The following is a 27016-nucleotide window of genomic DNA, read 5'->3' on the forward strand; positions in this document are numbered from 1 at the left end:
GTGACGCACAAGGCCCGCGCCGCACGCCGGGCCACGTCGCGCCGTCATCAGGCCGCGCCGCGTGGGCGTGGCCGGTGTAGCTCCCAGCGCCCGAGCCCGCGCCATGGCCGCGGCCGCCGCCAGCCCCCCGGAGGTGATCCGCGCGGCGCAGAAAGACGAGTATTACCGCGGCGGGCTGCGGAGCGCGGCGGGCGGCGCGCTGCACTGCCTGGCGGGTGAGGGCGGGCCGGGTGGCCGGGGTCACCTTGCGACCGTCCTGCGGCCTGGGGCCCCGGCAGCCAAGTGGCTGCGGCGGACGCCTGGCGCGTCGGTCCGGCCGGGCCGCCCGCTGCCAAGCCCCGCGCAGCCGCTCGCCGGGCCGCTCGCCCTGCGGCCCCCGGTGGGCCCGCCTCTCGGGCGTGAGCTGAACGGAGAAGCGGTGCGCCCAGGCGCCGGCAGAGTCCGCTTCACGGGCGGGCGGGCGCCTGTCGGAGGGGGCGTCGCCTCCGGGCGAGCGGGACGTCGGGGGGCGGCGGGGCGCGGGCGGCGGGTAAATTCCAGGCGGCAGCCAGGCGCTCTACTGGGGAGCCCCGCGGGTGCCGGGCTGGGCCGCCTTTGGCAGGTTTTGAGCAGGGAAGTGACGATCAGAAAATCTTTCTGTACATTTATTTTACAAAACACTTTACTTCTACTCAGTGCCAGGCACTGTTCTCACTGCTTTACAGATATTAAATAACTCGTGTAATCCTCAGACACGGCTAGGACTTACTGTGCTCACAGATGGGCAAATTGAGGTTCCAGAGAGGTCTCACAACCAGAAGTTGGAGACCTGAGATTTGATGCTTGACAGTTGGTCTAGCTGTGGTCTCAGTCACTACCCTGGACATCTTCCATGTCGCCCTGTAGGCTCTAGAACAGTTGCCCAGAGCAATCCTGGAGCCAGAGATAGCTGCAGGTGGGAGGTTCTCAGGAGGCCTTGTCTTCGGCCCAGGCGGAGGCAGGTGAGACGGAGACAAGGCGGTGCCTCCTGAGACAGAGAAGCCCAGCGGATGGCACGGGAGGCCGGGGAGAGACTGGAGTGGCTGCGGCAGCCTTAGCTTTATGGAGGGATTGTCGCCCCTAGTCCTTAGAGGATCCCCACCACCTCCCCAGGAATAATGGTGTCCGTTTCTCCTCTCAGGTGCGAAGAAGTGGCTGGAGTGGAGGAAAGAGATTGAGCTGCTCTCAGACGTGGCCTACTTTGGCCTCACCACACTTGCCGGTAGCAGGACCTTGGGACGGAGGGGCCGACCACACACCCCAAGTCCAGAAGACAGTGCAGGGTGGGAACACTGCCAGGCAGAGTGGGCGTCCCTGGACCGGAGCGGGAGGTGTGCCTGACACCCATTCCAGAGGGAGGCCAGGCCTCAGCCAGGGGCCTCTCCTTTCATCCTTTTGGTGCCCCTGGGGACCTTGGTCCAGGGCTTTGGCCAGAGTGCCATTGGGACCAATTTTTCAGTCCTGGTGGCACAGGTGGGTCAAAGTGGCAAGGCCCTGGTGGAGCAGGAGAGGGTTTTGGCCAAGGCTGGCTGTCATCCTTCAGAAGGAAGGGTGGGCACAGAGGCCCTCAGGGTCACGGGCTCTCTAGCTCAGCACCCAGGAGGGTCATTGAGCACCTCCTAAGTGCGTACAAGGGGGTCACCCGAGGGTGTCCAGCTGCCATGGAGTGCCCGCTCTGGTCGGTGGGACACAGGCTGTGTGGCACCCAAGGCATCTTGGGAGGTGATAAGCTCATTAGAGAAAAAAGCTGTGTCTAGGGGACGAGCACTTTCCAGACGGGTGAGGTAGCAGTCGGGGCGAAGGCCCTGAGGAGGAGGTGTCCTCAGTGACCCCGAGGGACCTGTGGACTCTGTGAGCCTTTGGCTTTCCCTCTGAGAGGCATGGGGCATCGCAAGGACGTGGGCAGGGGAGAGGCCGGCCACTGGCCACCAAGACCACACCACAGGAGACAAAGATGGAAGCAGAGAGGCTGCCCAGAGGCTGCTGACGCCCACCACGGGGAGGTAGTGAGACGTGCAGGGAAGAGGAGTCCAGGGTGCCCCACGGTTTGGCCTCGGAACAGGAGGGCCAGCGTCGCCATCCGCAGAGCTAGGAGTGGGGAAGCAGGCTTTCCCAGGTGGGGGGTAGAAGCTCAGTGTTGGCAGGGGGAGTTTGGAGTGTTCACCAAAATCCAGATGGTGCTGTCAAGTGGGCACCGCCTGGCCAGGGCGTCAGTCCGGGTGGCCTCGGCCATGTGGGAGATGGAGAGTCGTGGGACTGGGTCCCGTGGTTTGTAGGTAGAGGAGGAGCATCTGAGGAGAAAGGGGAGGGCCGGAGTGGGGAGGGCGACACAAGGTCCCGAGAGCCAAGGGCAACAAGAGTGGCCGGCAGTGTCACATGTGCCAGGGGTCACAGTGAGACCACAGCAGGGTTAAGCAGTGGGAGGTTGTACTGGCCGGGCAGGGGGCTGTGCTAGAGCCGGTGGACGTGCATTCAGGGACAACAGGACAGGCTGGTGATGGGACCTGGGAGCCGGGAGCCGGCCAGGGCCCTGCATCAGGCACTCTGGGTCCCACACACTTGTCCTCTTCTCAGGCTACCAGACCCTCGGGGAGGAATATGTCAGCATCGTCCAGGTGGACCCATCCCAGAGGCACGTGCCCTCCCAGCTCCGCCGCTGTGTGCTGGTCACTGTGCACGCCGTGCTGCCCTACCTGCTGGACAAGGCCCTGCTCCCCCTGGAGCAGGAGCTGCAGGCTGACCCCGACAGCAGGCAGCCCTCACAGGGGAGCCTGGCGCTTGGTGGGCGTGGCCGGCCTGGGGTGCGGCGCTGGGTGCGGCGCCACACGGCCACCCTGACGGAGCAGCAGAGGAGAGGGCTCCTGCGGGCCGCCTTCGTCATCAGACAGGGCCTGGCCTGCCTCCAGCGGCTCCACGTCGCCTGGTTTTATATCCATGGCGCCTTCTACCACCTGGCCAAGAGGCTCGCTGGGATCAGCTACGTAAGTAGCAGTGCTGAGGGCACAGCCACTCCGGCCACTCTAGCCGCCGTCACCTGGTTTTTCTGTGTCCGCGGAGCTGGTGCTCTGGGCCGGTGCTGGCTGACACGCCACAGAGCTCGTGGTCAGCGTCAAGGCTGGAACCAAAGTCCCCTACTTGAAAGGAATTGGGTTTTGTTTAGTTAGGTTTTGCTGAAAGACCCAAGGCAATTCAGTTTCCACAAACCTGGAGCGTGGAGTAGTCTGTCTTCCCACAGCCAGCACCTGCGGGGCGGCCTGGGGCTGGGGGCACAGCCACCTGTGCCAGGCCCTGTGCTGGGCTTTTTACTGATGGAGGGGCTGTTGGTCACACTTGAGACAGGTTCCTGAGTACGGGCCTGTGACCATCCACTTCACCGCTGTGGGGAACAGGCAGCTTCTCCCCACAGCGCAGGAGTGCAGACTCCAGCCTGGTCCCAGCCCCTCACCCGTCGCCGCCACAACCCTGGCTCCCGGGCCCTTGCCCGCAACCTTCCAGCTGCCGAGGAAAGGGCAGGGTTTTGGGCTTTTGTCCAGGGGTATTTTTCAACAGTGACCCTCACGGTGACCGCGTGGGCCTTGTCACCACCAGCATCCCCGTGGGCTTCCCTGGCTGGCAGCTGACATGCTTGCCTCCCCCCTGCGCCCCATGCCACTGGAGCTGCTGTGTGCCATGTGGCATGAGCTCCTTTCAGAGCAGCTTCCCAGGACCCCCCTTCCCTCCACCCCGGTGCCGCCCTGGGCCCCACCCCACCCCAAACAGGAGGCCACGTGGCCGTGATCACAAAGCCACTGGTCAGGTCCCAGTCCTCTGCAGATGCAGACCGACAAGCACCCGCAAGCCCGGCATGCACTTGGACCGTCAGGGTGTTTGCTGAGCTTCTGCAACTCGGGCCCCAAAACAGGGCTCCAACCCGACAGGGGCGGGGTGTCTCCCTCTCCTAAGGCAGCCATGAGGTGGCTGGCACGCAGCACACGGGCTGGCAGTGTGACCTGCCACCTCCACGTGTGGCTCCCAGCCCCCGGCCGAGGCTGGTCTGGCTGACCTGTGTCCATTTCCTGGCCAGTGGGATGTAGCCAGAAGCTACATGTGTCACTAGCTGCAGGAGAGGTTGGAACAATGTCCCCTGAGGGGCCTTGTGCCTTGCAAACCGTGGGGGCTTCTGTCCCTGCAGCAGTAGCTGGTGGGCAGCGTCTGCACCTGCAGCTGTCTCCTCCCTGCTCGGGCTTCCTGCTGTTCCTTTTCTGAGAGGCAGTCCCTGGACACCCCCGAATCCTCCACGTTCCCCGGTCCATCCAGCCTCGAGCTCAGATCCTGTGTGTGCTGGTGACCCCCCGCTCAGGCCCCTCCTTCACTGAGCCGCCCAGTGGGCACCTCACTCCCCACACTGTCCCTGGCTTGGTCTTTACAAGGTACCCCGGGCGGGGGAGGGGCCTTGTCCCCCATTGCTCAGCGCTTTGTGCCGACTGAGTTCACGACTGGACGCCGAGCCAAGTCCCTTCAGGGACCTGACGGGTGTGGGGCCCGTCTGCTTGGACAGCTCCGCGTCCGACACCTGCCTGGAGAGGACCTGAGGGTGCGTGCGAGCTACAGGCTGCTGGGGCTGGTGTCCCTGGCACACCTGGCGCTGTCCGTGGGGCTGCAGCTGTACGGCTTCAGGCAGAGGCAGCGAGCCAGGAAGGAGTGGAGGCTGCACCGCGGCCTGTCCCACCGCAGGTGCGTGAGGGGCTGCGCCTGGGGCTGGGGCATCCCTGGCACGCCACGAGGACCGTGTGGGGCGCTCTCCACACGTGATTCTGTCCCCCCTTCCCCAGGAGCTCCTTGGAAGAGAGAGCAGTTTCCAGAAACCCGCTGTGCACGCTGTGCCTGGAGGAGCGCAGGCACTCGACGGCCACGCCCTGCGGCCACCTCTTCTGCTGGGAGTGCATCACCGCCTGGTGCACCACCAAGGTGGGCGCCGCCCCGCACCCCGCTCGCCCCTCCTGGCCGCGGCAGACGGGGGGCCTGTCTCTGACGCCTCTCGGTCTGGGGCGGGGGTGGGCATCTTTTCAAAAGCCCCCAGTAAGTCAGCCATGGGGCCGTCTTTGGGGCTGAAGTTCCAAGTTCACACGCCGAGGCTCTGCTGAAAGCAGCTGAAGCAGCTGCGGCCCTCGGAGGCCCTGGGCACACGGACCCAGCACGCCCAGCCTCCCGGGGTGCACGCCGCTTGGGACCCCTGGCACGTTTACACACGCCTGCCTGGCCTCGCGCCCACGCGAAACCCTCCGCTTCCAGCAGGACAGGTGCCCGCAGTGACAGCACACACACTGCCTCCCCTCAGCGGCCTGGCCCCGGGTGCACACGCCCAGCAGGGTGAGCAGCTCACCCTCCCCGGAGCCCGGGCTGCCTGGGTGCCCCCAGGAGGGAGCCCGTTCTCGGAGAGGGCGTACGAGACAGGACGCCACTTGGCGTTCATGCCTCCAGACACCTGCCCGAGACACACAGTGATGCCACTGTGCTGTCACAGGGCGAGTTCCCGGAACTCGTGTATTCCCTTCTCCGCACATGGTGGGTGTCGGTAAGTCCTGTTTCCCCCAAAGGCGGCTCGTCCGTGTAGACACGGACAGGGTGGCAAAACCCAGCAGGAAGGGAACGGAGCAGCACCCACCGCCCAGGGGCTCTCACGGACAAGGCCTGAGGCCCTCGGTCCCAGAGCTCTGCTGTGGCGTGGCTGGTGGCTCCCCGAGCTGCCCACCCGGGTGAGCGGGACACAGACGAGGCAGAGCTCGGCTGTCAGGAGGGCCACGGCCAGTGACCTCTCTTGGCCTATTCTGAAATGCCCAGCTGAGAGGTCCCTGGTGCCTGAGGCCACAGGTGTACTGGGTGGGCGAGGCACCCCGGGCTTGGGACCACATTCGTGGCACGGGATTCGGGCTTTCTGGAAAGAGGATTTTTCTTGGTCATAAGTTGAAGGAAATAGAACTTTTTATATTCTGCATTACGGTTGCAGAACAAACAGGGCAGGTGACGCTGCGATGGGGGCCCAGCCCCGGTGGCCACAGCCATTGTGACTGCCCCTCCCCTCCACAGATGGAATGTCCCCTCTGCAGGGAGAAGTTCCTCCCCCAGAAGCTCGTCTACCTGCGGCACTACCGCTGACCTGACGCCCTGACGCGTCCAGAAGTGGACGGCGGAATCCAGGAGTCTTAGAACATCAAGGGGAAAAATTTTATCTTCAAGATTAACTTTACTTGCACAGAAGTTATAAATTCTTACATTTTCTGTTTTTCGTCACGTCACAGACCCTGCTAGCCACCTTGAGGCCGAGCCTGTCCGGGAAGGCGGCTGCCCAGTGCTGCGGGGCAGGGCAGAGGCTGGAGTCTTCCCACCCCCCACTGGGTACAAGGAGTTGCTCTTCAGGACGGTCACTTACTGCACAGGGTTTCAGGTTTCCCTCCCTCCCCCCAACCACACTCATCTCAGGAGCAGACAGAAGAAAACTTTACTCACTTAGGAGAAAGCGATGCCGACACCCAGGTGTGTCCAGGCAGCGGACAGAATGCGCTGCCCAGCTGGGACGGGCGAGGGGAGGCGCATTTGCTCAGCCGGTGCGTCCCACGGCAGCCCAGCCCCCACCCACCGCCCAGGAGGCTCCTGTGCACAGAGCTGTCCCCAGGGCTTCATGTCAAGACCACGAGGCGTGGAAAGAAACAAGCCAAGGGTCGGCGTCCCTGAGGTGTTTGGCACGTACCTTTGAATACAGGTCAAGTCTGCTTCCAGTTCTAGAGAATGGAAATCTGCGTCTGGGCCTTAGCACACCTGGAGGGACCTCCTGCCTGGGGGGGGCGGAGCCCCTCAAATGGGTCCCATTTTCTCATCACCCGCCCCACAACTCGATGCTGAGTGCTCCGAGGGAGGCTGCCAGGTGGGCCGTGCCCTCTCCCGGAGCCCCGGGTGGGCAGGCAGCGGGTGCACGAGGCCACTGCTGTGTCCAGCCCTCAGCTCAGCCCCAGCCCACTTCCTGCCTCTGACATCTCCAGGTTTTCAAAACTATTTAACTCACGCCAGAGACAGAACTTTGCTGTAGGCATCTTTAAGAAACTAATTCCACAGAAATGTTGGTATGTTAACAAGACTGAACTGAAAAAAATCTCATATGGTGTGAAAATGCCCGTCAGGATCTGGGAACGTCAGCAGGGCTCAGGCCCAGCCAGCAGCAGTGGCTTCGGCAAGGCCTGTGCAAACCGCTTCTCAGTGTCTGACTTAGAAACAGACGCCTGTGTACTCCCCGGTTAGCCAAGGTCAGCCTGCCGGAGACAGGAGCCCCCGGAGAGGGGCTGCGGGCAAGCGGGCGGGCAGATGCCTCCACAGCGCCCATGAGCGTGGTCCGCGAAAGCGCAGAGCTCGGCACCACGCGGCTCCATCCTCAGCGCCCAGTGCTTTGCTTCACACCACGCTCTAGCCAAGCGTGTGTTTCCTGCCACATCTGAGGCCTGAGCATTTACCAGGAAAACTGAAGTGAAAAAAATGTCTAGAGTAACGAAAGTACCGACTTTTAACATCACTTGAACACAACGGGTCAAGTACACAGAAGGGCTCTTACAGCCCCACAGGAGAGGAGCCCAATTTCAGACACAAACGCCGGCAAGAGAATCCAGACAGTGAACAGTCAGAGTCTGGAATTGCAGGACGGGCGGGAAACATTGCCCAGAGTGGGGAGCGTCTGGACAGCCCGAGATCCAGAAGGAAAGACGTTTGCATTTCCGTGTCTCTGTGCCCCCGTGACCACCGCCGTGCTGCTCGGCTACTGGCAAAAATGGTTCACTTTTCAGGGAGGCCAGAAGGAAGGTGGGCTTTCTTGTGTGCAGCGACTGTGGCGTGATAGATAAAGACCACACAAGAAAGGGGACACTGTCTTTAATAAAGGTGGAATTTAAAAAATCACTTAGTAAAATGTTGAGTATTTTTTTTATCACATCAAAAAAGTCGACATGCAGGTGGGTTCTATTCCCTGCGGAGGGCGAGGAGCGGAGTTAAAACCCAGCGCTGCTCCGGCCAGTTCTGCTGTTTCCTCAAAGGGGCCACCGCATGACCACAAATTTAAATTAATCAAAAACAAAACAAACTATGTATCAAAGAAATGTGTCAAAATAATCTCAAACAATTAAAATATAATATATATTTATAATTCCAGGCCCTTGAAAGCAATCATGGTAGTTAAGAACAAAGTTTTGAGTCATTAAGATAGAGGCCAACTTTGAACATCTCTAGTGAGATGAAATCAGGAAACTGGCGTTAGAACCCACAGTTAGTCCTTTCCAACACGCAGGAATCAGGCTGGCATCGTCCCTCCGGTTCAGTGGAGTGGCCATGGCGCTCCTCCTTGGCGAGCCTCACTCCTGTCCACCCACCTGGCACCGCGGCAGGGACGGCCACCCGCCCCCTCGCTCCAGCGAGCCGCCACCCACTTGGCCTCCCGAGCCTGCAGCTGGTTTACTAAAATCCCATCGTTAGAAACACTTGAGCATCACTGAAAAAGAAATGTGCGATTTGGTTTAAATGCCAGTTTCTTCAAGAACCTGATATTTCAGTTACAAATAATTGAAGATCCTTTTTAAAAAGAAAATCCGACTCCCTCGTAATCAACTACTTTATGTGAAGAAAAAAGGCATTGTTACAATGGCTCAAAACCGTTCTTTCAATGCGTGTGACAGACTCAGTCCGGCTCTAACTAGCAAAGGCCTTGCCCACGTCCTCCTTCCCTTTGTACTTCCTCTTCCCGTGTGTGAATGGTATGTACCGGTATTTGATCATGTGCTGGGAAAACAAACAGACAGACTGGAGTTATTTCAAAAGTTTCCTGATCAATCACATTTTCCCCAAATCTTGAACAGCCAAAGGCCCCCCCATCTCCTCTACACATCAGATCAATGAAATCAGGACTCCAGTAACAGGCTTCTCGTCTCCCTCCACACGGCAAAACCTCCCCCCGCCCAGACAATCTGGCCTGAGGCCCACTGAGACCCCGTGGCCCTGGGCAGCATTTCTTGCGCGAGAGCCACAGGGGCGTGACGAGGCCCGGGGCCCTCTGTGCTGCCAGTGCCCCTGGGGTGCAGAGCGAGGGCCCCGGTCTGGGCTCACAGTGCACAGCACCCTCCTCCTCCTCCTCGGCCAGGGCCCTGGCCTGGCTCCACCAGGGCTTTCCTACGTGGCTCTCGGGACGGGAAGCATCTAGTGAAAGAGCCTGAGAGCTGCTCGCTGCGACAGCTGAGCTTGCACGTTTGCAGCCACTGAACATGGGGGACATGGAGCGCTGCACTGTCACCCAGACAAGGCACTGCTCGACAGCTCTGCGACCACTCCCCGCACGGCTGCCACCCCCCGCATGGCTCATCTGCGCGGCGTTGCCCAGTGCTGCTGCAGTGCCCGACGTGAGCGCCCGCGGCGCCTGGTAGTTACCTTTATCTGCCTCTTCATCGTGATACAGAAAAGCATGATGAAGTACATCACCAGAATTGGCCAGAACACCGGGACGTTGAACGCGTCAAAGAAGGTACAGATCATGGCCACGAGGATGCCCTTGGTAGCTGCGTGCCTTCAGGTGAGGAGAGAAGGTTAGCGCTGCCGTCCGCAGCCAGCACTGGGCCCCTGCCTTTGCCCACAAACCAGAGCATCCGCAGGGAGAGGGGATCCCTACTCTGGGTAGCAGGTGAGCAGCCTGTCCTTGGTGTGTAGTTGATACACGTGTGCTACATCTAACGACAAACAACACATCCTCCTCTTAGACCCCTGAAAGCTAAGAAAACACCAGGGCTGCAGCCGACGCCCCGCTACCGACGGACCTGCCGTCTGGAGCAGCCCCAGCCCTGCACCTCCCGTCTGAGAAGCCAGGACCTGGCAGAGCGCGGCGTTGCTCTCTCCCACCCAGCGCTCAGCTGTCCCTGCTGTCACCCTCAAGTCAGGCTCCCTGCTCCCTACTCCAAGCCCCCGTGGCGCTCCCTTTCCTACAGAACCACGTCCAAGCTCCCCAGGGGCTTCCAGGTCCCCCCACCCACCTCCAGCTCCAGTGTCTCTGGCTCCTGCCACAGGGACTGGCCGAGGCCTGCCTGTCCCCACCCGCACTGGCGCTCAGCCTGCTTGTTCAATTTACTGATCCAACAAGATGCTGGCTCTCCTGTGCCCCTGGGGCAGGGACACAAGGCAGGACCAACAGATGTGGTCACCGAATTCCTGTTCCTCTGACAGAGCTGCGCCCGTGTCCACCCGGCCCACACACCGTGGCCTTGCTGCCTACGGGAGACCTGGAGCAGCAGCCACCCCTGCAGCGGGCCTGGCCCTGCGTCTGTGGACTCCGGCACCTCTGCTCCGGACTCTCGGGAACCACTGGAGAAAGCTGGTCCCCCTGCCGGCCGAGGGAGGCCACAGGGCCCAGAGCGAGGGAGGCAGAGCAGACTGGCCGGCGGGCCTGGCCTCCCTGCCCCCAGGGTGCGGAAGCTAACTGGAAACCCAGAGAGGGTGCGAGGCCGGGGCCCCTGTGAGTCACCCCAGGGCCAGCCCAGCAGGTGCCCTTTGGGTGAACCAATGTCACAAAGCACAACACAACTCTCGCTTCTTTAGGAGGGTGAATTGGCTGTCTGATTAGAACAAAACCAGCATCCTCTAAGTCTGAACAGCTACGCTCCAATACCTTTAAGGATTCGCTCACCAAAATTTAAACTCTGGAAGCCTTCGAATAAAGGGACGAAATTCCTCATTCTGTTTGGTTGGTAATGACGGGCCGTCGTCTGAAAGGCACAACAGTCAGAGAGGAAGCACCTTTCATATTTTTGTTTCTGTCACATTTTGAAGTTTTTCCCCAACAGATTTTGAACTAGCAGGCGTCCTATATGGAAATATGGATTTACACCATCTAACCCCAGACAAAATGGGGATCTGTGATAACTTACAATTCATCACTTTAAAAGATTCCACTAGACTTAAGAAAAGCCTTCCACGCATGTGAAATACACAAAGAACCCGGCCGCACACACATTCTCCGGAACGTGAGCTGTGCTCCGTGAGGCCCACAGAGGCTGGAGGACCCGCACTCACCAACAAGCAGGCGGAGGTGCAGGCCGGATGCACCGGGTCACCACGCGGCCGTGGCGCTCAGCCTCCACCCGCGCCGGCCGTTCCCGCCAGGCCTGCGCTCGTCTGCCCCCCACAGACAGACAAACTGAGGACAAAAGCAGTCTCCCCATGATTTTCTAATCTCCACTGATAGCAACATTAAATGAAAGGGGTGTGCCCCCTTTAATATTTTCAGTAAATATTCCACAGAGAAAAATCACCGGCTTCTGGTCACATGATTTGAGAACAGTCGTGCTCAGAGCGTCTCCCCCATAGCAAAGAGACGGCCGGGCAGGGAGCTGCGTCTGCGGTTTTCCAGCAGCGGCAACAGGTGTGCCTGGAATGAACGACTCGCTTGCTCCCTCCCGCGGGGCGGGCCAGTCGGGCGCACTCGGCCCAGCTGGCAGGTACGGCATCACCAGCGTGGCACAGGCCCGCCAGGAACATTCCAACCCATCACTCCTCAGCAGTCAGATGCCTCCCAGCCTGGGCCCCCGCTGGCGGCCAGAGTCCCGTGGTCTCTGAATCCCAGCGAGCTGTCTGTGGACACCTAACCGGGCACCCCGAGGTGACTCCAGGACGGGCTGTCTATTCAGGAAGGCGAGGTCAGGAGAGCGAGCCTGGAGTCAGACATCCAGGCGCAGATCCCTGCTGTTGTGCCCTCTGCCACATGATCCTGGACAAGCTACATGACCCTGTGCCTCTGCTTCCTCATCTGCAAAATGGGGATAACAGAGCGAACACCCACTTCATGGCTATTAAGAGGGTTTAAGTCGTCCTTCTACAGGCAAATGTACCCTAATCACCCAACGTTACCAGGGCACTGAAACCCCAAGAGAACAGTCCCAGATGTTTTTAGGGAACATGCAGAGAACAGAAAGTCATAACCTTGCCCGAACAAACAGCACAGTGCCCAGCTCTTCCCTACCTGAGTCTTCCATTAAGGAAGGATCCACTTTGGGAGAAAGAAAAGCTATGAAAAGATTTAGATGGTAGATTCCCAAGGCGTAGGTCACAATGTACCAACCCTGGAAGAGAAGAAAACACAGCGTCAGTGACAAGCTTCAACCATCCGCCAACCTGGACCGATTCATGTCTTAACACTCCAGTTAACTCTTGACTTTGTTTTAACTGATCTGAAAAGCACACACAATTTACTTATAGCAAGGAGGTTATAACTTACGTGACAAGGAAGTACAGCAAACTTCCACGGTGACAGTTTATCTCAGATGACTCTGTGGGTCTGACACTAACGTGGGCAGCCCAGGGCCGAGTGCAGGTGTCTGCACAGATACCCATGGTACCTGCAGCCGCCGGCTCCCGCCCAGGAGGGCAGGAGAAAAGGAGGCTTTTCTCAAAAACCACGTGCCGAGCCAAACGCTGAGGCCCGCGCAGCCTGGGCACCGGGGCGGTGGTGCACACCCGGCCCAGAGCCCGCCGTGAGCAAACGGGTCACCTGACACAAGGCAGTGCCTCAGCGGCCACTGAGGATCTGCTCGCGGCACTCCTCTGTGGACTCAAGTCACCAGAGACCCTTTTCCAGGAACGTTCATGATCTTTGCCCAGAAGAAATCCAGGGCCAGGAAATGGAGAATGAGGTTGTCAGAAATGTCTTCAACCAAGCCTTCCTCCAGATGTGCAGCAGCAGGACAGACGCTGGCAGGACGCCCGCGCGCAACACACACTTGCAACTAATTCATTTTAAAAATCACCAAGTTTATCCCATTAGAAACCAGAACTGCTTTATCAATTTTAAAAGCCTCAACTTTTTCATACAAATAAGATGAAATCTCTCTGCCTAAAAAATTTTCAAGTCAGACAACTAAAACCTAGATGTGAAAGTTTAATGTTTGTATTCGTGTCATAGGGCCAAGCCCGAAGGGACGCCCAGGTAGACATGAATTGGGTTTAGAACACAGCAAACCAACCCACGTGTGTTGCAGTCCCCGCTCTTGCCTGAATTCCCTACTTCAAGGTTTTTAGGTCATTCTTTCCATTAAAGAATGGACAGAGTTCCAATTTAAAAAAAGAATAAAGCCCAAGATCAAGTACAGCGAACTCAACATTCGCTTTCAACATCCAGCGCAGGTCACATCCCCAATAATAAACCAGGGCAGGGCCTCGCCCCTCAGCACCAGCACACAGAAGCTAACACGGAACAGCATCCATGTTCAGTCCACATGGGATAGGACACACTGTCCAGTCCAGCAGTGAACACGCCAATCCCTGGACCACTGTCCTCCCAAACCTTGGAAGACATCAGGAAGGAAGGAATATGCTTTACGTGAGGAAACACCTTTCACGGCTCCAGGGGAGGAGGCTGCTAACCTGCCCTCCTCTGGACATACACACCACTAACCACCTCCCCTCCGATCCACAAAGAATTCCCACCCACAGCTTTGCTCCTGGAAACCACGTGCTCACTAGAGGGTAACAAGCACCCAAGGTGCCGTCTGAAGGTGTCACCCGGCTGGAGGTGCCTGCAGACCATCAGGGCAGCCTCCACACAGCCCTGGCTCAGCATCCCAACTGCGCCTCCTCCTCAAAGTCACGCAAGGCCTAACTCAGAAAAGCCACATAAACCCTTTTGGACGCCAGAATCACTCACGACACCCAAAGTGTGTGCCCTTCACTCAAGGAACGAGGTAAAACTGCGACACAACATCATCTTGTCCCCAAGCAAGTCAGAGGGACACCAGAGGATCTTGACGGGGTCAAGACTGTCCTGGACACACTGAGAACCCTAGTGAGAGCATGTGACGGATTTACGATGAACTGTAAACAATCCTCTTTTAAAAGGCAGACACTGAAATATCTCTTATATTTGGTGCTTAACTGGAAAGTGTTTATTTGGCCAGGTACGGTGGCTCACGCCTGCAATCCTAGCACTCTGGGAGGCCGAGGCAGGAAGATCGCTAGAGGTCAGGAGTTCGAGACCAGCCTGAACAAGAGCGAGACCCCATCTCTACTAAAAATAGAAAGAAATTAGCTGGACAACTAAAAATATATAGAAAAAATTAGCCGGGCATGGTGGCGCATGCCTGTAGTCCCAGCTCCTCGGGAGGCTGAGGCAGGAGGATCGCTTGAGCCCAGGAGTTTGAGGTTGCTGTAAGCTAGGCTAACGCCACAGCACTGTAGCCTGGACAACAGAGTTAGACTCTGGCTTTAAAAAAAAAAAAAAAAAAAAAAAAGAAGTGATTATTAAAGACCGCGTCCTTCAAGAAAGATAAATTGGACCAACAACATCTCAACCCACACCACACCCAGATAACAGAGCCAAGTCCGCCATTTCAACCCAAACCTACCTGCAACAGGTAAACTCTAATCATGTAGACAAAGCTCAGGCCCAGCGTCACAACCCATCGCACAGCTGTGTACGGTGTAGACTTGTCTAGCCAGGACTGATAAATCTAGAAAGACAAGGTTCAAAAGCATGAAGTGGACCCTGTAGCTCTCACATCAAACTCTGCTACAAACTGTACTCTCTGCTATAGCTGGCTTTCCATTTTAAAGAGCTAATCAAAATTGCAAGAGGAAGGGTGCCATGGCTCACGCCTGTAGTCCCAGCACTTTGGGAGGCTGAGGCAGGAGGATCCCTAGAGCCTAAGAGTTCAAGGCTGCAGTCACTGCAGTGAGCTGTGACCGTGCCACTGCACTCCAGCCTGGGCGACAGAGCAAGGCCCTGTCAGGAAGGGAGAGAGGGAGGGAGGAAGAGAAAGAGAGAGAGAGAGAGAGAGAGAGAAAAGAGACAGAAAGAGAGAGAGAGAGAGAGAGAGAGAGAGGAGAAAGAAAAGACAGAAAGAAAGAAAAAATAAAATAAAATAGTAAGATATTGTAGATCGTATATGTATTGGCACAAACAAATGACTACAATCAATCCAAAAATTATTTGCAATAATTCCTGAAGCAGGTCCATTTCCTAAGCAAAAACACTAGGAAACAATCCTCACTGGAGCGGCTGTGACGGCCCAAAGGGATCACGGTGGGGAAGACCCAACCTCACCCGAGAGGACTGTGCATCTCCAACCCCCACCTCACAGCACAGCCCCTTCTCCCACAGGGCCCTCCCAGCACCACCCCCGCCACCCCCCCCACCCCCCCTCCACCCGCAGCTGCCCCCGGCAGCAGAGCTCGCAGGCACCAAGGCAGCTGCGGAAATTACTGAGGAAACCCTTAGTTTTGTATATTTTTTTAATTTTTACATATATATGCTTTTAATTTTAATTTTGAAATTTAATTTTTAAATTTTAATTATGAAAACTTTCAAACATTCACAGAAAAGAATGTATGAGCCCACACATACCATATCCAACTTCAATAACTATCAATAGTTTTACATATGCTATTTTTTAATTAGAAAGTCCATAAATTTTCTAATCATGCTGAAACACTAGGCCCTGCAGTTGTTCACGGACTCAGACTGCCCCCAAGACTGCAGCCCAGACACACCGTGTCGGACGCTGTCCCAGGCCCCATGCTCTGCCAGGCAGCCTCCGACACAGCCCGCAGCCACCGTGACCTACAGCCACCCGACCAGCACCTGGGCCTCTCTCGCCCAGGGAACCCCGTCCAGCAGCCATCTGCAGAGAAGCGGCAGGGCGAGGCCTCCCAGCACGTGTGGCCTCAAGTGTCCAGAGGGGTGACCGCAGGAGCAGAGCAGCCGCCACAGCCGTGTCTGTACCTCCTGGGAGCCAGGACTGGAAAACACGTATGTGGGCAGACACCATGTGTGGCCTCGAAAGCCTAAACTCTTCGCACCTGGCCCTCAACAGCAAACACCAGCACACCTGCTCATAGCGAGCAGCCGGCTTCTGACCGCCCAGACCTACGGTTGAGTAAAGATGTTGCCCAACCTCCACTGGGACGTCAGCAAACACCCTTCAGGAAAATGTGTCAGGAGTCAACAGCTTCTATTCCAAATATTTATACTGATCTACAAATAAAAACCCACCAACCTGTCCAAGCCTTGTGAAAAATCTGTACACCACTGAAGGTTTCCCATGGACGGAATCGCCAACACTGTCCCCTTCGGACATTCTGTAACTGAGAAAAACACAAAACACTTTTAAATAAAAAATATTCAGGGATGTAAAAACTTGGTCCTATGTTCACTCATATGCCAAGTAGGTTTTTACAATATTCACTATTTCATCCACACCATTTCTTTGTGTGTTTTTACCATGAAATGTTCAGGAAAAAGACACACACAAGCACACAGGCTTTGGTGGAGGGCAGGGACAGTACTAGGTGACTACGCCAGGCAGCACGGGACGAACTTTCCTGCCCACTGCCAGCACCTGGCTCCCACACACGTGGCACTACCCAGCCCGCCAGCAGCAAGAGCCGCCCTTGCTGTCCCCGGTCCCCTGGCTGGCCCAGCACGGTGCTGCACACCTTCCCTCCGGGGTCCCCTGTCCTCTGTGGATCCCTTGGGGCCCCTCCAGGACCCCCTCTCCTCTATGCCCTGCCCTGGTCTCTGGTCTGGCAGGGACGGGAAGGTCCCTGAACAGGAACATGTCGTCTGCAACTTTCAGGCATCCAACCGTGTCCCAGTTTCTCCTCTGACAGCTGGAGGGGACCGTATCTGTGCTATCTCACATGCTGCTGTGGTCCCACGAGGAATTCACCTGAGAACCCAGGTGCCAGAGGTCACATACGTTACCCCACTTAATTCCCAGATGACCCAGTGAAGGGGCATCGTTACCCTTTCTCACAAAGGAGGAACTAGTTCCAAACAGTCCGAGCCACGTGTCCAAGGTCATGCCACACCTCTGGGCACGCCCAGAGACCAGCCTGACACCCGGCTCCTCACCCGAGCACGCTGCCACCCTATGCTGAGATGAGATGGGTTCAGGGCACTCACCACTCTTCGGGAAAGCATCTGGGGAACCAGGGCTTTCCAGCTGTCACTCCTACTTTAAAGATGAGATCCTCGTGGGCCCTAAGCTAGGGAAGATGACAGGGGCAAAGCTCACCGTCACCTGCAAATCTGTACGTGGCAGCTGCCCAAACTCCATCTGCTGCCATGCAGGTGAAGAGGATAAGACTTCAGTTTCAAGTCTGGTTTTTGTTTTTTTGTTTTTTTTTTTTTGAGACAGAGTCTCGCTCTGTTTGTTGCCCGGGCTAGAGTGCCGTGGGCTTCAGCCCAGCTCACAGCAACCCTCCTGCCTCAGCCCCCCGAGTAGCTGGGACTACAGGCATGCACCACCATGCCCGGCTAGTTTTTTCTACATATATATGTTTAGTTATCCATATAATTCCTATTTTAGTTTTAGTAGAGACGGGGTCTTACTCTTGTTCAGGCTGGTCTCGAACTCCTGAGCTCAAATGATCCGCCCACCTCGGCCTCTCAGAGTGCTAGGATTACAGGCATGAGCCATGCACCCGGCCTCAAGTTTGGTTTTAAGTCCCACCTGTGCCGAGTGGCTGTGAGACCTTCAGCAAACCCTCTGACCACGCAGTCGGCCTCAGTTTCCTCATCTGTAAAATGAGGCTCTATTAAACTCCAGACACAAAGGCACAGACATCATCCCACAGCAAGCCCTGAGGTTGTCTTACTGTTCCCATTTACAGATGAGAAAACTGAGGCTCACAAAGGCTAACGAGTTGCCCCAGCCGATCAGCTGGTTCACAGTGGGGCTAGAACTGAAACCCTCACCCGCCTGAGACTAATACCTCCTAAAACACATCCTCACTGCAAGCGTTTAGAAAACCCGCCTCTTTTTGAAATGAAGTCAGCAGCCTACATGGTATGATCCTGAATCTCAAGTGGATACGCTTTCCAACTACAACCTAAATATTAAAGTTATCAGCCAAGTGCAGTGGCTCACGCCTGGAATCCCAGCACTCTGGGAGGCCTAGATGGAAGGATCGCTTGAGCCCAGGAGTTCAACACCAGCCTGGGCAACTCAGCAGGAACCTGTTTCTACAAAAGTTTTTAAAATTAGCTGGGTGTGATGGTGCACACCTGTTGTCCCAACTACTCAGGAGGCTGAAGCAGGAGGCTCGCTTGAGCCCAGGAGTCTGAGGCTGCAGTGAGCTATGATGATGTCACGGCACTCTTGCCCGGGCGACAGAGCCAGACCCTGTCTCCAAAAAAGTAAAAATAAAAATAAAGTTATCTGAACAGTTTTACTAGGCCACATCATCAAGTCGACACCGGGAGGCGGGAATGTGATTCCATGACACCAGCCCCCGGACCCACCAAGTCGGGCGCCAGGAACTCTCAAGGGCACCAGGAAATGCCCTTCGGAGCTGCACAGGCCAGAGACACACGATTTAACCAACACCAAGCTGCGGCCCCAGGTCCTTCCCGTCTGCTTTTCAGGAGGTGCAGTTTTACATTCTGGGGAGAATTCCCTATTTAAATACAGGCTACATCAGAATGAATTACCCAGAATGGCCAACCTATTGAGGCCAAAGCCCGGCCAGCAGAAAGCTACTCCAGACATATTCTTCATTGTACAGTCCTTGCAAATGTTTCCTTATTTTACTCTGACCAAAGTGTTTACCATTAAAGCACTTTTACTTGAAGTGATAAAGTCATATTAGAAAAAAAATACCTGACTATCCCATAGAGAATGTTCTCTAAGCAGAGCTGATTGCTTAGAATTTCTCACTCTTCCACTGAACGTATAGAAAACCTACCAAAAATGCTTTTGTCAATTTCTGATTACCTGATAAATATAACACACATATCAAAATGTGGCTCTACATCTTGATTAAACTTTCTGCCAATAACAGCATGAGAGAGGTAGGGTAGCGTGATTAGGACCGTGAATTCTGGACTCAAATTGCCTGCTTTTAGATCCCAGTTCTGTCACTTTCTAGCAGTATGACCTGGACGAGCTACTTAAAAATGCCTCAGCTTCCAATCTGTGAAATGGGATGACAGCACTTTTATTTACTGCCGTCCCCAAAGGGTTCTTCTGAGGAGTCAGCCCACGATAAGTCCTCAGAGCCTGGCACACGGAGTGTGCCGGCCCCTTAAACACGTCAGACTTGTTCTTGGGTGAGGGCCGGACCTTGCACCAGCTGGTCTTTCTGCAACCCGATTCCCTCCGAGGCTCGGTTTAAAGGCCACCTCTTCGGAGTGGCCTCCGTTACTGTCCACACTGACCACCACCAGTCCCTCATGTCATATCACCCTGCTTTCATTATATTTTGTTTAACAGTTGTTTTCTGTTACCTTTCTGGTTTACTTCTCAATTTCCTCCTACTAGAAAGCAAGCTTCTTGGGGAGCCCTTGTCTGGTTCAGGCCTGGCCCCACCAGCTGGCAGTGCCTGTTACACAGCAGACAGCCAGTAAATTGCCTGTTGAGCGTAACCGCTTCATGCCCAGTCACAAAGGAAACAAAACGATAAAACCACTCCAAGCAGAGACCATGAGTACCACGCCACAAACGACACACACAACTCCACACGGGCCTTGTTCCAGAGCCCGTTACGTTCACTGGTTTCTGTGGCCCCTCACTCCTGACACAGGAAGCGTTCCACAGAAAGAGTGAAGTCCTCAGCCAGGCACATGGGGCCATCGACAGCTTGGCTGCTGCGACCTTTCCCTCACCTCCACCCCCAAATTCCTCCTGGACAAGGAAAGCACCCCCGATCTTCCGCATCCCGGTTCAGGCCTCTGATGCTGTTCCGTCCCCTGAAATGCCCCTCTAGTCCCCATCTCTTCCTTCTTCCCAGGGCCACAACCTGGGCTCCTCCCTCCTCTGGGCGTGACCATCTTAGACCTCCACCTGGCCCTTACACTGTACCTTGAGTGAGGTCACTGCCAGCTAACATCAGGACCCAAGTCACGGTCTGAGTCTCAGTTACTGAGGACCCTTTACTCCCCCATGGGGAGAGTGCCATCTTACTATGAAGTGAAACGTCAACCCAACTAAGAATAAAGCACTTCCAGGACCAAGAGCCAGTCTCTAAAGAGAAAAGGAAGAAAAGCACGCTGAAGGTTCTCAGGCTGGAAGCAGCCTGTGGGGTGTAAGGCGCCCTGGCAAGGACGCAAATGTTAACTTTATCAGCAGGACCACTGACCAGTACAAACGTCAGCCTGGAGAATTTACGTTTTATTGACTATATTTCGAATACTATCAAAATATAATCTTGACGGATTTAACTAGCTCCCCTTCAGCCCGTTCAGTATCTTCACCCAAAGGCTTAATACTAAATCCTACAGATAAGTCCTAATAAGGAACACAGCGATGGGAAGGCAAGAGGACATCCCCGCACAAATCCATCCCAACTCTCACGGAGCTGTGGGGACGGCGACTGACCACTTTCCCCAGACGCCCCTGCAGGGCGAGGAGCGGAGAGTGGCCAGGGAGAGCGGGCTCGCAGCTCTCCCGCCGGCCCCTGCCCGGCTCCGGGCTCGGCCCGTGCTCTCCCGGCCTCTTCTCCCGGCTCCTCGCGGGCCTCCTGCCGGCCCCGGGCTCAGTCCGTGCTCTCCGGGCCCCCCGACGACCATTCCCGGCCCGGCCCCGCCCGCCCGTGGCCTTGACAGCCCGGAAGGAGGCGGAGGCGGCGCCGCCCGGCCGTTCCCGCGCCACGCAGCCCGCACCGCCCCCGCCCCTGGCACCTCGCAGCGCCGCTGCGGCCGAGCCGCGGTCTTCCTCGCGGCCGCAGGAAGAAGGACGGCGGGGCAGGGGCGGCCGCCGGCGCTTCGCTCGGGCTCCGGGAAGCTGCAGCGGAAACTTCCGCTCCGTCCTCCGCGGCACCGCCTCCAGGGCCTCCAAGATGGCCGCGAGGGCGGGGCCAAGAGCTCCAACCATTTCCGCTTCCGGTGCTGCCGCCGAGGCCGTTGGCGGGGCTGTCCTCTCGGCGGAAGGGGCTGAAGGGGCGGAAACGCGCCCCAGTGCACAGGCGCAGTTGCGTCCTCTGGCTCCGGGCCCAGCTAAATCCGGTCCAGAGATTGTCATCGCCCAGGGACTGGGCCCCCGCGGCCACGCCTTTTCGCGGCCAGAGACCAATGGGAGAGGGATTTGCTGGTTGCTAAGGGAACCCCCTAGCGGCAAGATGGCGGCGGCCGGCGAAGAGACCCCAGGCTCCTGCGGGCCGCGCCGGGATCCGCCGAGGCGGCCGCCGAGGGACGGTAACGACTGCGGCCCGGCCTGGGCCCGGGGGCGGGTCGCCGCTGTCCTGGGCTCCATTCGGGGCTCGGTCGCTGTAACCCTCGCTCCACAAGCGTTCCCCGGGGAGTGGGAGTCCGGGAGCCCGCCCTGAGCCGGGGCCGCCCTCCCTCCCCCCGCGCCGGCCTGCGAGGGTCCGGGCCACGGGCCACAGCAGCGGGGCCCGGACACCTAGGGCTCCCGCGGGCCCCGTGGCTGCGGTGAGGAGCGGCAAGGCGGGAACGAGCGCCGAGCCTCCTGACTTCCCGGCCGGAGCCCTCCGGGAAGGCTAGGGCGTGCGTTTCGCGGGGAGTTTTTAATCCGAGCTGTTAAAGTCGAATAACAGGTCTGAAATGAACTAAGTCTCTTCGGGTGGAACCAGACCTCGATTTATAGCAGATGCAGGAGACTGCGGTCACCCCCTGCCCTCCTCCCATAACCCCTGCCCCCAAGTTGTGCCTTGAAGGCAGGGGAGCTGGTGGGGAGGGGGCCCGGCCCATCCAGGAGCTGCTGGGGTCGGGAGTCGGGAGCAGCTGAGTGCGAAGAGATGAAGCTGGCCAGGCCCTCCTTGGGTATAAATGTGGATTTTGTCCCCTGGGGTAGGACCCCACTGAAGGGTCCGGGCACAGGGATGGGAGAGTCCCGCTCCTTCCTCTTTCTGTACACTCACTGCTTCCGCCTCTTTGCCTTCAGCTGGCTCATGGCTCATCCTTCCTGGCTCAGCTCACATGTTCCCTTTTCAAGAAGATGCCCCCTGCCCCACTGCCACCTCCTGGACACTGCTGCTGTCTCAGGGACCTGCACTCATTTCAAACTAGCCCTCCTCTCACTGGGCCTGTCTCCTCCGTACCAAGCAGGTTCTCATCCACGTTGCGTATGTAAAGGACCCAGTGGATGGACCAACAGTAAACAGGAAAACTCAGGCACCCCACGCTGAGCCTTTTAGCAGCAGTGTCGGGAGTTTACTGAAGATGAAGTGAACTGCAGCCCACTGTCAGAGCTAGAGGCTGCCCCCCACCTCCAAATGCCAGTTGGATGTCAGTGCTGTGACTGTGTCCCATGCTCACCTGTGTGCATCTTTTCAACATTCAGGTTACGGTGTCTACGTATACCCCAACTCTTTCTTCCGATATGAAGGAGAGTGGAAAGGAGGGAAGAAACATGGTAAGAAGCCTCCTGCAGCTGCCACCTCACAGATGACAGGGCCGGTTTCCTTGGGGAGCTTGGGCAGCGGAAACAGGAATCCTGGGAATACCGGCTTTATGGTTTACTTCTGATTATAAAGAGTCAACCTACCTTTGTAGAAAAGCCAAACAATAAAAAGAAAGAAAGTATAAAGTCAAAACCCCATGGACTCCCCCCGCCCCCGCCCCGGGAAGTCTGTGCCGCTCTGGGGGTCTGGGCTCCTTCCTCTCCCCCCAGAGTCCACCTGCTCCATCGTGCACCTGTTCCTTTCACTGCAAGATTGGTCTTTTGGCATTTTCTTACGTGAGCTCTTTTTGTATCTGTTGCCTGTCAATATTTTCTGTAGTTTTAACCTTTTAGCTTCTATTGAGTGTTTCTGCCACACGGATGCTTCTTATCTTTGTGCTGCCATCAGGGGCCTCTTCCCCCAGGCCAGGCGTGAAGGCTCACGTCAAGCTCTGTCGTCGGAGCCCGGCCTGGAGAGAGTCATTCCCCCTGTGCACATGTGCCCGTCAGCGTTGCACTGTGTCCCCCTGCGCTCTCTCCTCGTCCCCCATGTTGACGGGGGCAGGTGAGGGGAGTGTCCCTTCTGAGGTCCCGTCTGCACTCTCAACGCCCGTGCAGTCGTTCTGGCTAGAAGAGCAGGGTGCGCAGGAATGTTCCAGGGGATGTTGTAAGGACATTTTCTGTATAAAAGTGTGTCAGGCAAGTGACGGAGCCAAACGCAATCCGGAAGCCGCGCTCCTCACCCTGAGAAAGAAGCCCGAGACGACGCACGGGGTCTTTGTGGGTGGCTTCACAGTGCTGTCTTTTGTTAGGTGTTGGGAAGTTGCTGTTTAAAGACGGAAGTTATTACGAAGGAGAGTTTGTGGACGGAGAGATCACAGGAGAAGGCTGCCAGCACTGGGCCTGGTCAGGTTAGCTCTGGGGATGGGGGACGAGTTCTCAAAAAACGTCTCGGGTCAGTTGGTCTCTCGCTTCTGGACACAGGAGCCTCTGGTCCCCTGCCGTGTCTCGTAACTTCAACACACCCAGGCTGGGGCAGGGCAGCCGCGGAGCCCCACGGCCTGGATGGCCTTTATGCCCATGAGGGGTGCCGTGGGAACCCCAGGTTGAGGCTCTGTGCTCACCTGACTGGCAGCTCTGCCTTCCCCATAAGGCTTTGTTGGAATAAAGATTTATCAATCCAGAGCTATATTGTTTCCTTTTTTATTTAAAGTTATTTCAGCCACATTGTATCCCTAGAAGAAAAAACTGCTCCGGTGACTCTCACTCCGGCTGCAAGGGGTCATCTCCAGGAACCTCAGACCCTCACAGGCAGATGGGGGGGTCAGTCCTCAGTGGGGAGCTTTTCTCTGGGGCTTGGCTTTCAGTTGGTTTTTAAAGAGCCTGGGAGAGGGTTCACCCCTAAGTCTCTGACCCGGAGGGGCCTTTGCCCCTGGGCACAGGGCAGTGGATCCTCTGAATACCGAGGCCCCCCCGAGTGTCAGCCTCGGCTGTCACACTCGCAGCTGTGGGGAGAGGACCAGACCCCTCTCACCGTGTTTCCCTCATTTGCCAGTCTAAGCAATGAGAGACACGGGCATCCGTTCTGAAATGGTACCTGCAGCCACCACCGGTCAGGGGACAGAGGAGTGACTGTTAGCACACTGGGCCTGAACACCTGTTTCCCCCACTCCTTGTCCGCATCAGGAAACACCTACTCCGGACAGTTTGTTTTGGGAGAGCCTCAAGGACGCGGCGTGTTGAAGTACAAAGCCGGTGGATATTACGAAGGAGAGGTCTCCCACGGCCTGCGGGAAGGTCTGACGGCCACAGCACTCGCTGGTGCTGTGCGGGGCGGGGCGCTCAGGAGGGGCAGACTCTCACGGGAACCACTGACCCGCCTGACTAGAGGTTGGGGGAGTAGGTGGGGGCTTGAGCCCTCCTCTGTCCGCCGCAGGCTGCGTCTGGTGCAGTTCTGTGTGTCTCACTGCTCCAGCCGCTGTGCCTGGCAGGGCCCCAGCCGGCTGTGTCCCGGGGCACTTGCCACACCTCGGTTATCCGCTGCTATGTAGCAACCACCCACAGCGTCATGGTTAAGACAGCCACATTTAATTATTTGCTCACGCTCCTGGGTCAGCAGTGTGGCCTGGGCTTCACCGGGCAGGTCTTCTGTCTCATACGGGGGTCGCTGGTGCCCACACACAGCGGCTCGGCCAGGCCTTGACGGCCCCTGAGGTCCTCACAGGTCTGGGAAGCCCCACTCCTGGTGCGGCAGTCTCTTGGACGGTTTGGTCACTTCCTCCGTGTTCTGTTGGCCAAAGAGGGTCGGGAGGCCACATTCACGGCCCCAGGCACGGGACTCTGTCCTGTGCCTGCACCTCCGCTGAGCCAGCGCAGCCCCGGGGCTGAAAGACCAAGTGCACCTGGCAACAAGGGGAGTGGGTTGTGACACTTCCCATCACAGACCTAACGTCCTTTCCCTTTTTCCAGCATTTCCTTATGTTAGTAAGTAGAACTCTCCTCGGATTTCTGAATTGTCCACAATCTGAACACACCACACCACTTAGTGCAGCCGCATCCCTGTAGTCTCGCCTCCCGCCTTTTCCGGTCAGAGTGCTCTGAGCAGATGGCCCAGGCCGAGCGCTGCCCTCTCGCTGTGACGCGGAGGCTTCTCGTAAACCTGCCGACTGGCCCTGACTGCGCAGCAGCACTGGCCCAGCAGGATGGGAGAGCACTTTGGGTCACAGATGTGGCACCAAAGGGGCCCCTTCCACTACCCCCCAGCCTTCAGGAGCTGGACCCTGGAGCCATTCTCACTGGCTCCGCGGGCAGACCGGCACTATGCCAAATGACATCTGCCATTCCTGTCCTGGGCAGTGCCCAGGGCCTCCTCGCAGCCTGGCCTGGAAGGACCATCTGGCTCTTGGGGGGCCTGAGCCCCAGCCTTCCCCTGAGCTCAGCACCCTCCTCCGCCTGCAGGCCCAGGGTGGGGGGGAGCGGGGAGCAGGGTCCGCCTGCACCTGGGAGCCAAAGCAAAGCTCGTCTCTTTTGGTCCCTTCACCAGGGCACGGGTTCCTGGTGGATCCGGCTGGACAGGTGTACCAGGGGTCATTCCATGGCAACAAGAGGCACGGCCGCGGGCAGATGCTCTTTCGGTGAGTACGCGTCCGAGTGGCATCGGCTGGAGCTGCCCTGGCCTGGCGGGTGGGTGAGGCGCCCCAGCTTCCAGCCTCTGTGGGTGATCCTCCCGAAATGCCCAGTTGTTTAAGTACGTTCTGCAGTTTTAGTGTCATTCTGTCATTTTCCCCCTTATTTAATGAAATTGTGCATTTAATAGAGAAAACATCAACACCCGCCCCCCGACCCTGTTAAAATACCTCCTAGGAAGGCCGGGCGGTGGGAGGGTGAAGCCACAGTGGGGCTCAGAGGACCCCCATTCCCCACTGCCCTGGAAAGCACCCCTGCCGTCAAAGGTGGGAGCGGCAGACGTGTCCCCGCCGCCTGTCACCGGCCCCACAGCCGGCCCTGGCGAGGCAGGAGCTCTCGGGGCCATCTGCTCGGGGCCTATTTTTGCCACGTTCCTGGGCGGCACGTGCTGAGCGGGGTCGGAGGAGCTGCTCTGAGTCACCACTGCCACCTGGCCGCCTCGGCTGAGCGTCCTCTGTGCTCACCTCTCAGGAACGGTGACAAGTACGACGGCGACTGGGTCTGGGACCAGCGTCAGGGACACGGGGTGCTGTGCTGTGCGGACGGCTCCGTCTACGAGGTATCCAGGGGGTGGGGGTGAGGCCTGGCGCCGGGGCTCTCGGGCGTTTGGAGTTGACACGTGCCAGTTCCTTGGCCCCTCGGAACGGAGTGAGGGGTGGGTGTCCCTCTCCTCTGCTCAACCCTCAGCGGGGACAGACCCCTGCACCGAAGGCAGGTTGACAAGGAGAGAAAAACAAACAAAGGTTTGTTAACTTGTGTACCTTGAGGGTACACGGGGAGACACCAGGGGAAGGAGCCCGTTCTCGGTGGCTTTGACCCCTGGCCTAGGCGCCATCTTCACCCGAAACAAAGGAGGAAGTGCTGGGGGGGGCTGGGGGGGGGCCAGGTGGGCACGGCGGACAGGCGCGGTTGGTGCTGTGGGTCTAAGTGGGGGCCTCCCCGGCTGGCAAGTCTCCAGGGGTCTGTGGTCACCCGTCTTTTCCTGGTGCAGAGGGGACAGCCTCACAAACAGGTTTCAGACGTCGATTTTTCTTACAAGAGAGAAACTTCGACTTCCCGTGTCTGCAGTTTCTCAAAATAATCAGCTCGAAATAGTCCTCCTGCCCCAGAGGCGTATTTTGGGGTGGCACAGGCTGACTTCCTGCAGACCCCAGGGGGTTGTGACGATGACTGTGCTCATTTTACTGATGAGAAAACTGAGGCGCGCAGAGGGTAACTCCGTTTCTGGGCCCCGGGTGACACCTGGTCTCCCCACCCTCCCCTTGGCATCCAGCTGATTCCTGGAACTGTCACCTCGTGAAAATGAGTCACTCCTTGGAGGGTACCATGGGGCAGGCACAGTCAACTCAGAGGAGCATTTTGGTGAGAAATGCCCTGGGGTCAAGGGACAGGCAGCCCCTGTCCTAGGAGGTTAAGGGGGATTCCAG

The 27016-nt window shown here is 57.5% G+C and overlaps 3 protein-coding genes across 9 annotated transcripts in view; 2 read left to right on the forward strand and 1 right to left on the reverse strand.

Annotated features, from left to right (window-relative positions):
• Window positions 1-7: 7 nt before the first annotated feature.
• Window positions 8-7938, forward strand: PEX10 (peroxisomal biogenesis factor 10). Of its 3 annotated transcripts, none has more exons than XM_045548707.1 (6): window positions 8-215; window positions 1160-1240; window positions 2593-2999; window positions 4556-4731; window positions 4830-4965; window positions 6297-7938. In XM_045548707.1, exons 1-6 carry the CDS (start codon window positions 104-106, stop codon window positions 7023-7025), a joined length of 1641 nt encoding a protein of 546 aa, XP_045404663.1. In that variant the 5' UTR covers window positions 8-103; the 3' UTR covers window positions 7026-7938. The 3 variants fall into 3 exon arrangements, with proteins under 3 accessions (XP_045404663.1, XP_045404666.1, XP_045404664.1); XM_045548710.1 differs by having other exon boundaries at window positions 76-215; window positions 5290-6388; XM_045548708.1 differs by having other exon boundaries at window positions 76-215; window positions 6085-6388.
• Window positions 7939-8158: 220 nt separating this feature from the next.
• RER1 (retention in endoplasmic reticulum sorting receptor 1) lies at window positions 8159-20874 on the reverse strand. 4 transcript variants are annotated; one of them, XM_045548712.1, is made up of 7 exons: window positions 20684-20874; window positions 16059-16146; window positions 14409-14513; window positions 12032-12131; window positions 10700-10778; window positions 9454-9589; window positions 8159-8811 (listed from the first exon to the last, which is right to left on the reverse strand). In XM_045548712.1, the coding sequence occupies exons 2-7, from the start codon at window positions 16137-16139 to the stop codon at window positions 8722-8724; spliced, it is 591 nt and encodes a 196-aa protein (XP_045404668.1). In that variant the 5' UTR covers window positions 16140-16146; window positions 20684-20874; the 3' UTR covers window positions 8159-8721. The 4 variants fall into 4 exon arrangements, with proteins under 4 accessions (XP_045404668.1, XP_045404669.1, XP_045404667.1 ...); XM_045548713.1 differs by having other exon boundaries at window positions 16059-16140; window positions 20684-20846; XM_045548711.1 differs by lacking the exon at window positions 20684-20874 and adding an exon at window positions 20382-20502.
• A 227-nt stretch (window positions 20875-21101) lies between these two features.
• Window positions 21102-27016, forward strand: part of MORN1 (MORN repeat containing 1) — a 45518-nt gene continuing 39603 nt past the window's right edge. The window contains exons 1-6 of one of the 2 annotated variants that reach the window (XM_045548715.1): window positions 21102-21196; window positions 22305-22376; window positions 23216-23314; window positions 24090-24200; window positions 25447-25537; window positions 26061-26148. In XM_045548715.1, coding sequence (XP_045404671.1) covers window positions 21121-21196; window positions 22305-22376; window positions 23216-23314; window positions 24090-24200; window positions 25447-25537; window positions 26061-26148 — 537 coding nt within the window. In that variant the 5' untranslated portion in view covers window positions 21102-21120. The remainder of the gene's footprint in view (window positions 21197-22304; window positions 22377-23215; window positions 23315-24089; window positions 24201-25446; window positions 25538-26060; window positions 26149-27016) is intronic. The other variant, XM_045548716.1, reaches the window with a different exon arrangement.

The sequence above is a fragment of the Lemur catta genome, chromosome 3 (assembly GCF_020740605.2).
Source record: "Lemur catta isolate mLemCat1 chromosome 3, mLemCat1.pri, whole genome shotgun sequence".
Taxonomy (NCBI): domain Eukaryota; kingdom Metazoa; phylum Chordata; class Mammalia; order Primates; family Lemuridae; genus Lemur; species Lemur catta.